Genomic DNA, 16952 nt, shown 5'->3' with positions numbered 1-16952 from the left:
CCGTAGCAGCCAATAACGGGGCTGCATGGGTGGAGCCTCTCCCAGCCAGCAGGGCATGTGTCTTCTGCAGGGGGAGGTGCGGCGGCCGGCGGGCTCCGGGCAGTGTGCCTGGGCCCCGGTTCTGCAGCCCGAGTTCTACAGGTTCTTCCTGTGGGTCCAGCTCCATGCTCAGAGGGGGAGGTTCCAGAGGCTGAGGCATTTTCCTTCTCTTGCTTCATTCACAGGAGTGGGAAGGTCTGCGCCAGAAGCCCCTGGGAGAATTCACTTACCTTTCTGTTGGTCAAAATTGGGTCCTTACCCCATTCTGAGAGCCTCAGGCAAGGAGAATGAACAGGGTTGCCCTCGGGCTGCGGGTCTCGGGCACCCACTGCTAGGGTCCTAGAAGACCCTAAAGGGCTCCTGTCAGTGTGGTTTGTATTCATCATGATTTACCCTATTAGAAATGGGAAACTGATGAGTATTTAAAATATTTAAGCCAGTTAAAAACAATGGTAATGAACCAATTATATGTTAAAATGAACATATGCTTAATAAAAAATAACTGTATGTTTCAAAACAACAAAATGAGAGGAGGGGCATTTTTTTTTGTGATTCTGTTACGCAGCCTTAATCAAGAGGCTGGTTCCCCCTGCGTGCAGTCTTCTGCAATGTTTGGTTTGAAGCATTGAAAACAATCTAGCACCATAAACATATCTACTTGGAAAAGGAAGCATTTTAATAGGCTTTTCAGGCCATTGTAGATAATCCATTTTGATTCTACACCAGAACTCAAGTGACAGTTGCTTGAAGTTCAATTTCACTGTGGAATCTGAAATTGTATCAGTAGAGTTTTTCCTACTCTGTTTTATTAAAATCCACTGGCCTGTCTTGCACACCAAGTGTATCTTTTACCCGGTGTGGAACACCATGCACTGGACATTTGGAAATTATTGGTTCACTGACAATTTCGCAGAACTTCTAATTGTTGACATATTTGTTATACAATCTCAGGAAAATCCCCACATTTGTTAATATTATTGTTGATTTTAACAGAAATATCCTAGGAGTTGTTAGGCCCTGGTGACGGGTACAAGTCTTTTTTTTTTTTTTAAGACAGGGTCTTACTCTGTCACCCAGGGCATGATCTCGGCTCACTGCTACCTCTGCCTCCTGGGTTCAGGAGATTCATGTGCCTCAGCCTCCCAAGTAGCTGGGATTACAGACATGCATCATCATGCCCAGCTAATTTTTTGTATTTTTAGTAGAGATGGGGTTTGACTATGTTGGCCAGGCTAGTCTCAAACTCCTGACCTCAAGTGATCTGCCCACCTCAGCCTCCCAAAGTGTTGAGATTACACGCGTGAGCCACCACATCTGGCCTGGGTACTAGTCTTCTAAAATTCTAATTTTCACTTGAAATCTCAAATTTTGACATTGGTTTATGATGACAGACTCACTTCATTTTTGAGAAAATGACAAGCACTTGAGTCTGAATAACCACATTTTGTCTGCTAGGAGTTCTTTCAAATAAAAATGACATTCCCTGAGAAGGTGGCTGGTTTAGCTGCCAGCTCACACAAGTGCTATTCCAAAAAGGAGGCAGGTCTGCGTGGCTGAGGGTCAAAGTGACCTGTGGCCTCTTCTGGGCCTGTGTGCTTCAGAGATGGATTTTGGTGTGAAGTTCTTCTGCTGTTTTGGAGCCTCGCTTGTGGCCAGCACCTTCACAGCCCCAAATCCCTAAGTGGTGATCAGGTAATGAGGTCTCCACAGCGTGTGGGCCTGCTGGCTATGGGCTTCTGAAAGCAGACCTGGAACAGGTCAGGATTGGGACACAGTTGTCCAGCACATGAATCCTCAGTCTCATCCACAAACCCCAGTCTCACATTAGTAAAACAGGTGAAGATAGGTAGCTTCTTTCCAGGGTGTGGTGGAAATTTGGTAATACCCATGCAGTGCAAGCTTTTAGGTGCTGAGTGTATCAGCTGCCTGTCACTCCTGTTAGCGCTGCTATTGTGAGACCCTGGTCATGCACCACAGAGACGCTGTCGCTTGATGAGCTTGCAGCCCATCGGGAGAGATGGACACAGGGAGATCATCATGATGTGACAAGCCATGATGACCTGCCATGATGGGTCAGTGGCACAGAAGGGTGTGAATTCAGGAATGGAGGCAGCTGAGCTGGGCCCAGGAGGTGGGTGCAGGATGGCGTGAATGAGGAGCTGAGGTTGGTATGGGCAGGGTTAGGGCAGGCAGGGAGCTGTCTCCTGTGGGTGGCAGGATAGGAAGCTGGGCCTGGGCACTGTTAGATTCATATTTTGTAATATGTCAGAAAGGCAGGGAGAGTATGGGTGGATGAAAACACTGAATTTGATGCGCAGACGGGCTGGAGTCCCACCTTCATGGACCACGGCTGCCCCCTTGACTGAGTCACCCTTACAGTTTCTCCCTGAGAGGTGCTTATGAGGAGCAAGTGCAGTAACATATGGGAAAGTATCTCGTATACTGCCTGGTGCGGTGCTGACCAGAGCTGGGCCACAGATAGATTGACGGTGGACTTGCTACTCTGAGGATTACCCATGCTGCTGGCAATCGAATGTGAAGTCCTAGTCCAAACATATGTAAAACTTTGAGGGTCACTTTCTACGTACCAGAAACAATGGCCCTGCCTCTCAGGATTGTAGTCTTGGCTCATGGGCAGTTTATATGATTTCACTATGATAATTGAATTTAATGATTTTGTCCTACGGTGCCGATGGCTGTCTGGTGGCCGAGTAGGCCACCCACCATGGATGTATCATACCAGTGCCACCCTTGCACTGACCAGGGCCATTTTTTTGTGTTGAGTTGGAATGTTGCATGACAAATGATTCCCAAAGTTAGTACCTTAGCATAACAGTAAGCATCTGTTATCTCCCACTGTGTCAATGATCAGAAATTTGGGACATAGGTGACTGAGCAGTTCTGGCTCAGGGTCTCTGGAGAGGCTGCACCATCTGAAGGCTTGGTTGGGGTTGGAGACCAGCTTCCGAGGTGGTGCACTTCTGTGGCTGGGAAGCTGGGGCCAGCTGTTGGTGGGAAGCCTCAGCTCCTCTCCATGGGGGCCTCTCCATAGGGCTGCTTGAGTGTCCTCACAACATGGCGTCTGGCTGTCCTCAGAATGAGTGATCCTGGAGACCAGGACAGAAGCCATGATGCCTTTTAGCCACAAAAGTCACACACCGTCCCCTCTGCCAGGTTGCACTGTCACACAGCCCAGCTGATTCACTGTGGGAGGGGGCTATACACCGATATGGGGGCCAAGAGATGAGGTCACCCAGGCCATCTGGAAGGCTAACCGCTGCATGATGTCGTGGTCTTGTGACATGCTGCTAAACGTGTGTGGGCAGAATTCTTTGCCTGACTCTCACTCAGCCAGAGGCCAGAGGCCTGCCCACTGCCCTTCTCCTTATCTCAGTCCTTTGTGCTGGCCTCTGCCAGGGACGGTTTCTGTCTGAACTTTTAATCTTGTGTGGAAGCCCCTTGTTTCCCAATGGCAAGTCTCTCTTGATTTGAAAATCACTGATCACCTTTGTGTGTTTTGCCCATTAGAAGGTGTAGGATAAATACATGACTTTGTGAATAATCTTACAAACCTCAAGGTATAGAACGACAATTCAGCAATTCAAAAACATAGATCATACAAAGATAACAACCTAGCTGTAACTACTGGAGTTCTAATAATTGCCATGCATGGGCAAGTGACCTTATCTGTTTCATCCTCATTCAACCCTACACAAACCTTTTTGACTTTGATACGTCATTGAAAACAGAGTGCAGGAGGGGGAGTCACAGGGTGTCGACACGCAGAGCTGGGATGTGGGGCCCCTCTCCCTGACTTCTGAGGCCTTGGTCTTCAGGTCCCACACACTTCTGCATGTGGACATTGCTTTCTAGTTTCAAAACAGGGTCCCTTGAAGGATTCCATTTGACCCATGATAGCTCCGTGGGAGGAAACAAAGACCCAGCTAGAGGGGCAGAGCCTGGATAGGAGGCTTTGGTCACTGTTCCCCAACCCAAGTCTCTTTCTTTTCTCCCACAGCTGTCCCTGTGAGCTGGCAAACTTGGGGGAAGGGAGGGCATGTACCCGACACTCCCTTGGAGCTGGCACAGGAGGCTGTGTTGGGATTATTAGGTGTTGCTGGTTCATTTCTCTTTCCCTGTCCTGCAAGGCCTGACTGCAGCATGCTCATGGTGCTCGTGGGGAGGTTTATGCCTCATCATCACAGCTGCAGCCTCTGGGCAGAAGGGCCTGTGAAATCCACATTAGTTCCAGCTCCGCATTGCATTGTTAGGGCCTCCAAAGGGACACAGGACTCGAAGGGACACAGGACTCGAAGGGACACAGGACTTGCTCCGTTCTCACAGTGGCCCCTCTGGAAGGATTCTCCTATAGGAATTTAGACATGAATTTATTCTGACAGTCAGTTCTCAGGTTGGCAGGAAGTGGAAGCATGAAATCCAGATGCATGACTTTCTCACAAATTTAAAGGCTCCAATCCGGTCTTTCATGGACACTTTAAATTCTGATTCTTAAGGGGCATTTTCCGGTTTCTCTTCTTTTTTCAGGGATCAGTCATAATTTCTGGGCATACATGAATGCTTTCTGCCGCTGAAATTCACTATTCTTCTTTAGGGATCCAGTTTGGCTGGACGTACATACCCCTTGGAAAACCAATCTGCTCGTGACCCTGCTCCCAAGACATTCCTACCTGAGCCACCTGAGCTGTTGCTAACAGACAACAGTTGTAACTCTGCTCTTGCACACCACGTCCTCACTGCCTTCTGTCCACACTGCCGTGTGTCATATGTAAAAATCTCCCTCGTGCCAGAGAGAGGCCACCTATGGGATCTTCAAGCCAGAGATTTTGAAGGATTGAGAGGGTTTGAAGATGTAAGAATTCTTGCTAGAGAGACTGCTCGACACACATTCTTTCTCTCTTTTTTTTTCCAGACTGCAAGTATTCCTGCCACAAGAAATGTGAAGCCAAGGTAAGCATTCCATTGCTTTCCCATGGGACTTTTTAAAGCTGACTTGGCCTTCATTGAATGATATGTGTGGGGGGGGCCTCTTTGGACTGCAGCCACGGAAAGAAAACTCTTTAGGAAAGCCAGGGCTGGGATACGGTGTATACCTTTCATCTCAAGGATAAACCAAAGAGCTTTGAAATCCACGATTTTAATTATGGAAAATAATTCTTAAGAATTTGATTTCAGATAAGAATTCAACAGTTGTCCCCTGGCCACATCAACGGCTCCTTCTCAGTGGCGCACGGTCCCTGGTTTCTCACTGCCTTGTCATACTGCCTCTCAGCAGAGAGAGGGCAGGAGCAGGGATATCCAGGGCATTCCCCTGGCCTGGGGACTTTTCTGCTTCATTTTGGAGATAGTTGTGCATAGATGGATTGGGGTTTTCAGCTGCCACGGAAACCTGGGAACCCTGGAGTAAGGTTTAGTGATGTTCACTGAGGTTTGTGAGTCTCTGGAGAGGTTAAATTGCCCGAAGGCCCCTATGACCAAAGGAGGCCTGGCTATGTCCTGTTGGGCTTAGGGTTTTGGTGAGTGGGGAAGTGAGGTGGCCTGGAAGTGCCGTGTGGGAAGTGACAGACACCCCAAGGAAGAAGCACATGGTTTTCTACCTTGTCTTGGTGCTCACACCTTCAGATCTCCTGGGGATGGTGGCTGTACTTACAGAATCCCCAGGTATGATTTGGGTTTGCAGTCAGGGTGTCAGCAGTGTTTTGCCCTATCTACTGTTTGGCCCTGCCTATGGGGGCTCCGTAGGTGTCCTGACAGGTTGTCTCCATGGCTGTAGGTCCAGGGAAGAGGAGTTTTAGAGTCTTGGGATTTTGCTACTGTTACAGACCTCATGGGTCAGCTGTTTTGATCATTTCTATCCCTGCCTTGGGCTCCGAGTGGAAGGCTGTGCTGGAAGCTGACTTCACGTTACCATGAACTCACTGCGTGTGGGTCTGCTTTCCATGTGAGGACTAGGGGGGTTGGTTTCCCCGACACTCCCGATCTCAGGCATACACAAACACACACATGCATAAATACGCACATGTGCGTGCACATAAATACACATGCACACAAACACATTTGTGCTCACACGCACACATGCATATGTGTGCACACAAATACACACACACACACAAAGTTGGAAGAACTAGACTAGTATAGCTCTATTTCTTTTCTCCCAAGAGACTTTTTAAGTTTTCATTATGGAGAATGCTGAGCACGTGCAGGAGCAGAGAGGATGGCACAGGGCCTTGCTGCCCGCTTCCTGAACCCCAGACCAGCAGCCCCTGTGACCTGGCCACACCTCCTTGCTGGCTGTCTCCTCCAGATGTCACGTGGGGTGCACTTCTCAGGACTCCTTGGGGCTGTGTGGAGTGCTTCTCCTCTTGCTTTCCACCCTGCTCTGGAGAGGGCTTCCCCTTTTCCAGAGGAGTAGGCGTTTCTTGTTCACACACTCTTAGGTGTAGCTGATTTCTGACCATGGTTTATTTGAGGTTTTTTGTCCACAGATAGGCTCCTTTCCTGGGGTGCTGTGCACCTTCAGTGGTGTGGGAGCAGTGCTTCTGAATGCAGTGGTGAGTGGAAAGATTGTACCTTTGGGGGAGCATTTCAGACTTGGAGAGCTTCCCCCTCCTCTAGGAGGACTGGGATGTGTTGTCCCTTAACCCTGTTGTGTGGTGCCTTTGTCCTCATTGCTTGCATCTCGGGTCAGCTGCAGAGTAGGAGGAGGGGGTGGGCTGCTTTTCCTGACTCTGTTGTGGGCCCAGCCACCTCTGAGCTGCAGCCGCAGAGATGAGCCTGCTGTTGTTCCTTCCATTTCTTAAATGAAGCCTGTCGCCGGCTGCTTAAGGGATTGAATTCTTTGGTTCAAAGTGTATTCCAAAATCCTTAACTATCACTGAATATGGAATTTCTAACGGCAACCATTGGCAGTTTGCTGAGGGATGGATAAGCTCCTATTCCTATCAGATCACAGTGCGGGGAAATATATCCATGTTCATTTTTTTTTATAATACAGCTTTGAACCGCAGGGGAGTAAGCCACTGGCAATAACAAAGCACCTTCTCATTCCAAAAATATAATGCCATCGTTGTTGGGGATATGAGGGCCATAACTCCCCAGCTGCTCCTGCAGGGTACTTGGCTAAGGGAGCGGCTCGGTCTTCCAGGAACTGAATATGGCTGTGGCTTCTCCCACATTATTGCACTCGGCTTTTGAGTCCTTGATTACTGTGTTTACATATATCGCCCAGTGGGCTCCTTAGATGCTGCACTCAGATTGCTCAGGCAAGTATGAAGCCTTGGTTCAGCTAATAGGCTTTGTCTGGCATCAGACCCGAGACTGGGTGGTAGTGTGTGCTGTGTTAAACCCCCTCGATGGTGTTCCCCTCTGTGTGGGAGCACTTGCGCCTGTGTCTACAGGCTCCGCACATGCCCTGGAGCATGTGGCTGGTGTGTGGTGGTGCTAAAGGCCACAGCTGTTGATCTGCTGCTGTCAGTGACATTGTCACAGGCTCCTCCTGTCCAGGCCCTCAGAGCCCCTTCTGTGGCACTGACGATGTGGAGGAACCATCCTGCAGAAATGGGGACCGAGACAGCAGCTGGGGGATCAGGCAGGGAGGCAGAGCCATTGTTGCGACATTTTGAGAAGCCCCAAAAGACTGCTGTCACTCTCTTCTTGAGCCATTGGACAGTATGTCCTCTCAGGCCAGGCCATGCAGCTCAGTGGGTAGATGGAGGCAGAGACCTGGACTTGGATCCCAGTGGGGCTTTTTGTCTCCCAAAGCCTTTCTAGTTCCCCTTGCTATGGTCTTGATGTTTGTGTCTCCCCCAGATTCCTGTGTTGAAACCTGATCCCCAAGGTGATGGTAGCTGGAAATGGAGGCCTTTGGGGAGATGATTAGGTCGTGAGGGTGGAGTGTCTATGAATGGGATTAGTGCCTTTATAAAAGGTACCCCAGAGAGATCCCTTACCTCTTCTGCTATGTGCATACATGGCAAGAAGGCATCCTCTATGAACCCTGAAAAGGGCCCACATCAGACACTGAATCTGCTGGTGCCTTGATCTTGTACTTCCCAACCCTAGAACCTTGGGAAGTATATTTCTGTTGTTTATAAGCCTTCCAATATTTTGTTTTAGCAGCCCACGTGGACTTAGATAGGCCCTGAGCCTCACTTTCTTCTTGCATAAAAAAAGTGAATAATAGTTTTCTATAATAAACAGAAAAATAACTTTCTCTTAGCTGTTGGTTATGATAATACTTACTTAAGTTTCAGGGAAGTCAAATAATGTATGTACAATCACTTGAAAGTTTGGGATTTCAACTATTTTGCTTCCTGGAATGCAGTGCTTATTCATGTGAGCCACATGAGCTGTGTGGGCATCATGACTTGCTTTTTTCCTGGCTGTCACTTGACTTACCGGCAAGAGTGAAAAAAGAAGTACGAGAAATGAAGCAGTTGTAGGAAAGCAGATGTTGGGGAGGGGAGAAGAGGGAGGAAAGGGTGGCAGGTGGTGCCCCACTAAAGGAAATGAAAGGGAGGTTCTGTGGAGCTTAGGCAAGCAGATGGAGGCACGGGAATCCTATCCTTGAAACCTGCAGCCTGGCATCATGGTGAGATGCCTCTTCCGCCTCTGCCCACTTGCAGACACATTTGCTCCTTAGAGTTGCACTTTGTGTAGGGTATTGAGTATCATCTTGAATCATCAGAGGAGAATGTGTAGGGTATTGAGTATCATCTTGAATCATCAGAGGAGAAATAGACCAGCAGGTAATTTTTTGGTAAACTTAAGACCCCATGTAGGGACCACATGCAGGAGTTAGTGAGGGGAACATGTGCAGGAGTAATGTTGGGAGACGCCCTGCAGAGGGTCCCGATGCACAGCTCCCCCTTTAATCCAGGAAAAACACAGAACCTCCTGCCCCCTGGGCTCCAATGCTCTCAGACCCCCTGGCTCATCCTCAGCCTTTGCAGCCTGGCTGTGAAGGTCCAGCTTGCTGTTTCTCTCTCTGCACGTGCCTCGGTTTGCACCCTTCTTGGATATAAAATACAGGAGTGCTGGTGTTGCCTCCTTGCTGAGTCTGTAGAAGGAGAATGCAGCAAGAGGAGAGAGGTCCCAGGCTCTGTCCAGCCTCTTGGCTCCTGCAGGTGGCCTCAGCGTCTTCTTCCACTGTCCCGGTGCTCCATCTGGGCAGTTGCCAAGCCAGGAGCCTTTCCCCTCTCTCCAGCTGGCTGCTTGAGGGAGAGAACTTTGTGATAGGCTTGCTGCTCTTTTTAAGCTGAGGCTACAGGAGGTCCTGGGGAAGTCAGCGGAACCTCCTGCTGCCCTCATTGCCTGCTGCCCTGGGGGCCTTTGCTGGGCTCTCCTATCAGGGATCCCCATGTCCTGGCTGCGGCTGATGCAGGAGCACTTCCACCAGACAGGCCCAGGGCAAAGACTTGGTCCTCTGCCATGGAAAACACGGGACCTAGAGTTTATGGCTTCTTCAGAAACTGTCCCTAGACATTCATCCTTGGCGTCAACAGACGCTCAGTGGCCTAACTGATAAGTTTCAACCACTAACTTCTGTCTGGCAGTTAACTTTCATCTTCAGATCACTCCTTTTCTCTGCATGCTAAGAGCCGCAGCTGCCGTGCAGTAGGATACGGGCCTGCTGGGTCCCAGGGATTGACCTGTCCAGCCCCCTCTGAAAAACCTCAAGACCCCAGGGAGGTGAAACAACTTACCTATTGTCACCTAGCTTCTGAGGCCCAGAATTCATGGGTGTTGCATTTCAAAGCTCTGATTTTTGCTGTTCCATGTGTTCTTTTTGGTGCTTTGCCATCTTCATGTATCAGAAATGGAGCTGAGGTTTGTGTGGGTGACTTTAGCCTACCTTGCTCGTATGCCTACAAAACCTACTATGCCTCTTGTGAACTCCAGCTCCAGGGCCAACTTCTCTAAAACACAAGATGAGCGTCTCTCCCGCTTGGCTTGGGGCTCACTCCTCCTGGGCTGCATTTCTATTTCTCTTTCATGAAATGATGCCTGAGAATTCTCTGACTCCTGCATGGCTCAGGGCTCTTCTTCCCCGTGAAGGCTCTGCTCATACATCCGTGGCATCTTGTCCGAGACTCCCAGTCCTCCCACGAGACAGTGAGCAGGGGCAGTATCTCTCCCCAATTCCCATAGCTCTTTGCAACCCTGCAGGGGCCTCAGCTGTCGCAGCTGTGTGTTTCTGTTTTGGACCTTCTCACCCGTGCACAAGGAGGGAGGCTGTGGGAGCTGCTGTTTTGCTGACCCTGAGCTCTCGGTTACTGCATTCTCTGAGCCTGTCTCATCTTCCATGTCCAGACCTTACCCTGTCTATGGCCCCAGAGCCTCCACTCTCCAGCATCCCACCAGCCAGCTCTGCTCTGCTTAGGGCAGGGGCCTGTCTTTCCTGCCAGGACACAGGGCACGGAGGCTGCAGACTCTCGTCCCCACCTTCAGCAGGGTTGGTGCTCCCTGGGCTCTTGGTGGAGGATGGAATCTGGTTGAAGCTCATTGCCACAGCTTTTAAGGTTGGGGTGTCAGCTTTAACCTCCCCAAAAGGTTTAAGTAGTGGCCTTTTTTCATATGGTCTTCACTAGGAACGAATGATCTGAATTTGTTAGTAACAAGGCCTAATAAATTATTTCTTTCTCTCTTTCTCTCTTCCTTTCTCCTTTCCTTCCTTCCTTCCTTCCTTCCTTTCCTCTCTTCCTCCCTTTCTTTCCTTCCTCCCTTTCTCCCTTCCTCTCTTCCTCCCTTTCTCCTCTTCTTTCTTCCTCCCTTTCTTTCCTTCCTCCCTTCCTCCCTTCCTCTCTTCCTCCCTTTCTCCTCTTCTTTCTTTCTCCCTTTCTCTCTTTCTCTCTTTCTGTCTTTGTTTCTTCCCTCCATCACCCGGGCTGAAATGCAGTGGTGCGATTTTTCACAGCAACGTCCACCTCTTGGATTCAAGGGATTCTTCTGCCTCAGCCTCCCAAGTAGCTGGGGTTATAGGCGTGTGCCACCACGCCTGGCTATTTTTTTTAGATTTTATTTTTAGTAGAGACGAGGTTTCACCATATTGGCCAGGCTGGTCTCAAACTCCTAACCTCAAGTGATCCACCCACCTTGGCCTCCCAGAGTGCTGGGATTCTAGTGTGAGCCATTGAGCCCAGCCAGGACCAATACGTTTTTCATAACCAAAAGGAAAATCCCTGGTCCTGCGTGTAAAAGCTCTTTTGTTGTTTGTGAGTTCATCTCTTTCCTGCCCCTATTTGTACCCTTTACAATAGCTTCAGGAAGATGGTTACTCCCTCTGAACTCAGCTTCTTCATTTGAGCATAGGATTTTTAGGGATGTCATGAGATACATCTCTCCACGTCCAGCCTGTGCAGAAGGAATGCCATTCAGTCAGCGTTGTTGAGGGATCTGCAGGACCCTGCTGAGCGCTTTAGATATGCTCTGTCATTTATGCCTCACACTTCTCTCTGAGGAGGCTTGTTCTGCTCCCTCTTACAGGTGACAGGGCTGGGACCGAGCAGTTGCACCTCTTGCTAAAGCCTGCAATGGTCCTGCCCCAACTCACGCGGCCAGCACGGGCTCTTCCTCTCTCTGCCGTCTCAGTAAATGTTTACACGGGCGTCCCTTCTCCTCCCTCCCCACTTCTTGCTCTAAGGGTGGAGGCAGTTAATTTTTAAGCCAGCCAGCTCAGCAGACATTTCCTGAGTGTAGCTCTTGGCTGTGCACAGAGCTGGACCCAGATGCAGCATGCTGTCCACAGGGAGCTTCTGTCTGCAGCCCCACAGGGTGAAGTGAGAGTCCGATTCTGCCAGATGATTGCAGGTCTCCACCTATGTTTGCCAAGTGTGTGTGTGTGTGTGTGTGTGTGTGTGTTTTAATGTTTGACAGCTTTTAAAATGGTTTTTAAAATTAGAAGATGTTATTTTTAGAGCAGTTTCAGATTTGCCGCAAAATTGAGGGGAAAGAACCAAGGGCTCACACACACGTGCTTACATGTTCACACGCATGCATATTCACGCACAGAGACACACTCTCCTGCCGTCAGCATCGCCGCACCAGAACAGCACATTTGTTAGAATTGATGAACCAGTATTGATGAGTCCACAGTCTACGTTAGGGCTCACTCTGGGTGTTGTACATTCCATGGGTTTGGACAGGTGCATCATAAGTCACATCCACCATGACAGTACCGTATGGAGTAGTTTTGCTGCCCTAGAAATCCTCTGTGCTGCGCTTCTCTCTCCTGCACCCTGGCAGCCGCTGACCTTTTCACTGTCTTCATAGTGTTGCCTTTTCCAGAATGCCATAGGGTTGGAATCATACATGTGTAGCCTTTTCAGATGGGCTTCCTTCACTTGATAATATGTATTTAAATTTCTTCCCTGTCATTTCTTGGCTTGATAGCTCATTTCTTTTCAGCTGAATAACACTCTGTCGTCTGGATGTGCCACAGTTTACCCTCTATTCACCTACTGAAGGTGGGTACTGATCGGTGGCTTCCATATCTTTCTTTTTTGCTAGTTGTCACTACTGTCAGAAGAACCATGAAGCATCCTTAAATTCTGTTCTTTTTGAGGACACTTTTATTCCTTTTCCTGTAAGATCCCTTTTCTGGTAGGCTGTCCTCACCAATCTTTTTTGACTCATTTTAATTAGAAAGTCACTTTACACATTAACACCTTACTAGAGGCATGTTTATACCTGTGTCTCTTTTTCTACTGGGAACTATTATTCCTGACTCCCAGAGTCTGAGGAGTGGCCCCACTGTGTGAATCCCACCAGCCAAAGCCACAGTGTGGGCTCTAGGCTCACTCTCAAAGTCAGCAAGCCATGTTTGGCTTTTCATGTCAGCACGGTTATACTTTGTACAAAAGAATTAAGGTTTCTAAATCCCTAATAATCTAAGCCTCAATCAGAGGCATTGATTGTGGACTTCTAGGCCTTTCTTGGACTCGAAGGTGGCCAGCAGGACCAAGCCACTGTCAACTAAGGAAGTGCGTCAGCCGGGCGACACCAGCTGCCAGCAGCTCGGGGCCTTGCCCTGTGGGGTTCTGCTCCTTGCACCGTCTCGGCATCTGCGGGGCTTTATGGTGACCCTGCTGGCATCCACAGGCTGGGAAGTCACTGGGTTCACCATTTTACACCAGAGGAAGCAGGTATTTGAAACTGGTGGTGACCTTTGGCCGGGCTGACGGGACCATGTTGACTGTCTGGTTATGAGTGTAGTTCTCGCCCTGTGATGGCAGGTTTGTTTTTTAGTGTGGCATAAGTGTAAGCTATATTTGTGTAGGAAGTCCTAGCCCTGCCCCAAAAAGAGGCCAAAAGAGAATTATAATCTTTTGAAACAAGATATTTGTTTTAAATAAATAACATAATTTTAAAATGTATCCTGTGTTTTCTCTGAATCATCAGTTTTCATTCCATATTGTGTTGTAACAGATGAAACCACACATACCTGGAATGAATCTGCACCTATTTGCCACATCATTTTAACTACATGGCCAGTGACCTAATTAGCAGCCCTGCAGCCAGCATCTGTATCTGTCTCCTGGGCAGGAGGCTAGAAGGTGCAGCCGGAGGGAGAATGTGGGTCCCTGCGTCCTGCACGTGGCTCAGGCCAGGCCTGTCTGTCTTGACTCTCGGCATCTGTGAAATGAGGGTAACTTTCCATGGCACTGTGGTTACATGAGAGCGTAAGAGGCTGTTGGCAAGGGCACCCCGTGGCTGCGAGTGTGTTTTATTGATTAAACTAGGGCTTTCGAGGTGCCCTGGAAATCTTCTTCTGAACCCCACCTCTGTGTCTTTTGACCAGTTCTAACTTGAGAAAGAAGCACTCCCTGCAGACCCTCCATTACTTGAGAAATAATTTGGGCAAGTGTGCTGTTGGTTAAGGTTCACTCCCCACCTCCACCCTGCGGGATGTTGTTGGGTGTCTGTTTACCAGGGGTGTCATGGAGGAGAGAAGGGCCAGCTGACCTCATGCAGCCAGGCTCTGATGACAGAGTGGGACACCCAGAGAAGATGAGGCCCCTGAATTCAAAACAGATGCCACTTTCATGGTGACAATAATGAATGTTTGAGTGACTGCCCTGACTGGGTCAGACAGACCACGGTGGGGAACCTGGTCCTGGAGGGAGCCCCATATAGCTCGAGGGGCAGGGGACAGAGCAGCAAGGCCAGGCATCCATGGGCACACGTCGCTCCAATGTAAACAAAAACAAAAGAAAAGAGCACGCGGTGAACATTTCCTGCTCCGTGTGTGTGTGGGTGCGCTCTATACGTGAAACTCTGTACTAGGTGATCACTTATTTTCTCTCGCCTGGCCTCTTTGGGAGAGCAGAAGAACGAAATGGAAATTTGCATGTGTAGCTCTCAGAAGCAGCTTCTGAAACTGTGAGGACTCATAAAAGAGAAGAATGAATAACAGACCTGGGTCTGGATCCTGACTCTGCTTTGTCTTACCCATGTGACCTTGGGCTTCAGTTTCTTCCTCTATAAAACAGGAATTAACCCCTACTAAGAGGACTGCTGAGAACTGAATTCAACAGCTCCCCAAGCACAGGGCCTGGTGGCTTCTGCAGGAGTGCTCTTTCCCCTTTTTAATACCTTAATCTGCATCATTGTATTAGGAATCACTGTAGATGTCTACAGTGTCAGTTGCTGGAAACTACTCTGTCTGCGGTTGTGGTACTGGCACTAGTAGATTTATTTCATGAAATGTTGCCTACCGCTAGCATAAATCACTATGCATTTTATTTATTAACTGTTAAACGACAAGAAAGTATATATATTTCCTAAATTTTCTTCTGAGAATGGGATCTGCTCTTTTAAGCAAACAAATTCCATTTAGTAGGCTTAATTAGTGCCTCAGACTTAGCCTGGGCCCACCTGAAAGTGGTTCCATATGGCTAATGGCAGAGCCGTGGGCTTAATATTTTCTCACACTGGAATCCAAGTGCCTCTTGCTCAATGCTGCCTTGGTTCTGGCCAGCTCTGTGACCTTTCCCCTAACTGGCTGCCCTTCTTTCTACTCCCCCCAGCCTCCTGCATTTGCACAGGCTCACCCTGCCTTGGCTCACCCCACGGAGGACTTCTGTAGTCCTGGCCCAGGTCGCTGCAGCCACGGTGTCTGGGCCTAGGGCAGAGCTGGGTGCTGCAGGTGTCCCTGCCTGCTTGGTCTTGGGCTTCTGATGTGATTTCCCACAAGCCCCTGATGAGCAGGTACAGATGCAACCCCAGCCCTCCGCCTCTCTCACCTGTGTCTGGCGTTCTGTACTGCGTGTGCGTGGACTCTCCCACTCAGCCTCTGTTTGCGTTGGCCACCATCGCTTTTACTCTCGCTTCTCTTGAAACAGGTTCTGGCCAGTGGTGTGCAGATGAGGGTTTATACCCTGCTGGGGGTGCAGCGGGCTGATTGGCAGCCTCTGCTGATTCCTCTGGTGGAAATACACCCCCTCCCCCGGCCTGCTTCCAAGCTACCAGCCTGACATTAATCAGCTTGAAACACTCCTGCAAATGCCCTGTTCGGCTCCAGCACCTCCTGCCCATCAGCTCTGGTCACAGGCGAAACGTCCCTCCTTCCACACGTGTGGCCCCAGGCGCTCTTTCTGCTGACTCTGGCTGCCACCTGCAGGAGCCCTTGGCCCCTTTCTAGAAGACCCCAAACTCTGTATTCCCCTGTGTGAGCTCACATCCTGTTCAGTGATGTCCTTTTTCTGACGTGCTTTTCTTACTACCCCTTTTTTCAGACCACCATTCAGTTTGTGAACTGCTCAGAGTCTATAATGTATGCTTCCTCCCATTATCCTGTCACTCCGCCTCCAGGCTCACTGGGGTCCTCTGCGCTCCTCAATCCAGGGCCTCTTCACCTCTGGGCTTCTGGGCTGGGCGGCATCGGGGCCTCTCCCCAGCCCTGTGGCACCGTGTGCTCCTTTTGAATCACAGCTCTTCTTCTCTGACCCTGACTCTGGCTCTGTCCAGGTTAGAAATCCACTTGTCATAATGTGTGTGGTTTGGTCCACTGCTCTCCTGAGTGGTCTGTCCTTACCCTTCCCTCTGCTGAGATGGAGGAGGAAGGTGTGCTGCAGTTGGGGAGCTGCAGAACAGCCTGTTCTCTTTTAATGTTTAGACACCATATGCAGTGCATCTTTTTAAAATTTCTACTACGGTCATTATTCCACATGGATGCCACCCACCCTGGCATCTAGCAATGTCATCTCTGCAGAAGCTTATCTCCGGGACTTTCTGGCAGTCCTGGGCCCTGGCTCTGGCTGGGAGACTGCATTCTGGCTCTGAGTGTAGGTTCTGGCTCTGAGTGTAGGTTCCCAGTGGGATCTTGTTCCTGAGGCCTCTCTATGGCCCGTTCAGACTCAGGTCTTCCAGAGCCTGAGTTCAGGCTGGGAGAGGTGCTGGAAGCCCGCCCCTGTTGGGACATAACCATCCCTGTCAGGCAAGGGGAGACCTCTGCAGGCCTCGTCCTCAGGGTGGGGGCTGTGGCCCTGTGCGCACCATACTTCCAGACACCCCACTCTGTCTTGTGCAGCCCCTGCCCCAGACACTGCCCTCTCATGTTGTCAGCATGTGTGTCCGTGAGTCTCAGCCTCCTAGACCACAGGACAGGCACTTAGTTGATGTGCAGGACTGAAGCCTGTCCTCTCTGGCGACCGCACCAGTGTTGCTGTGCATGTGCCTTCACGCCTCTCGTTGAGACATGGCTTCATGTTCCATGGGGAGGAGAACGTTTCTCATCAAACCTCTGGCTTTATTTTTGTGGGGCTACTTCTGAAGGATAGGTTTCCTAGTAAAGCCCCCATTTCTTCTCTTTTTCAGCCACATTTTTATCAGCGGGGCCAAAACCCATAATGAAGTATTCAAATCCCCACCTCCAGATTTTGAATTGTAAAATAAAA

At 49.6% G+C, this 16952-nt stretch overlaps 1 protein-coding gene across 39 annotated transcripts in view; it reads left to right on the top strand.

The window, feature by feature from the left end:
• The window catches only part of LOC129051253 (tensin-3-like), a 635743-nt gene that overhangs the window by 45922 nt on the left and 572869 nt on the right, over positions 1–16952 (top strand). For all 39 annotated transcript variants that reach the window (XR_010138099.1, XR_010138090.1, XR_010138092.1 and 36 more), the window contains one exon: positions 4970–5007. Coding sequence is in view for 20 of the 39 variants with exons in the window: in XM_063718439.1 (XP_063574509.1) it covers positions 4970–5007 (38 nt within the window). In the remaining 19 variants the exon portion in view is untranslated. The remainder of the gene's footprint in view (positions 1–4969; positions 5008–16952) is intronic.

This window comes from Pongo abelii, chromosome 19, assembly GCF_028885655.2.
Source record: "Pongo abelii isolate AG06213 chromosome 19, NHGRI_mPonAbe1-v2.0_pri, whole genome shotgun sequence".
NCBI lineage: Eukaryota > Metazoa > Chordata > Mammalia > Primates > Hominidae > Pongo > Pongo abelii.
This window is presented reverse-complemented; position numbering and strand designations above follow the sequence as displayed.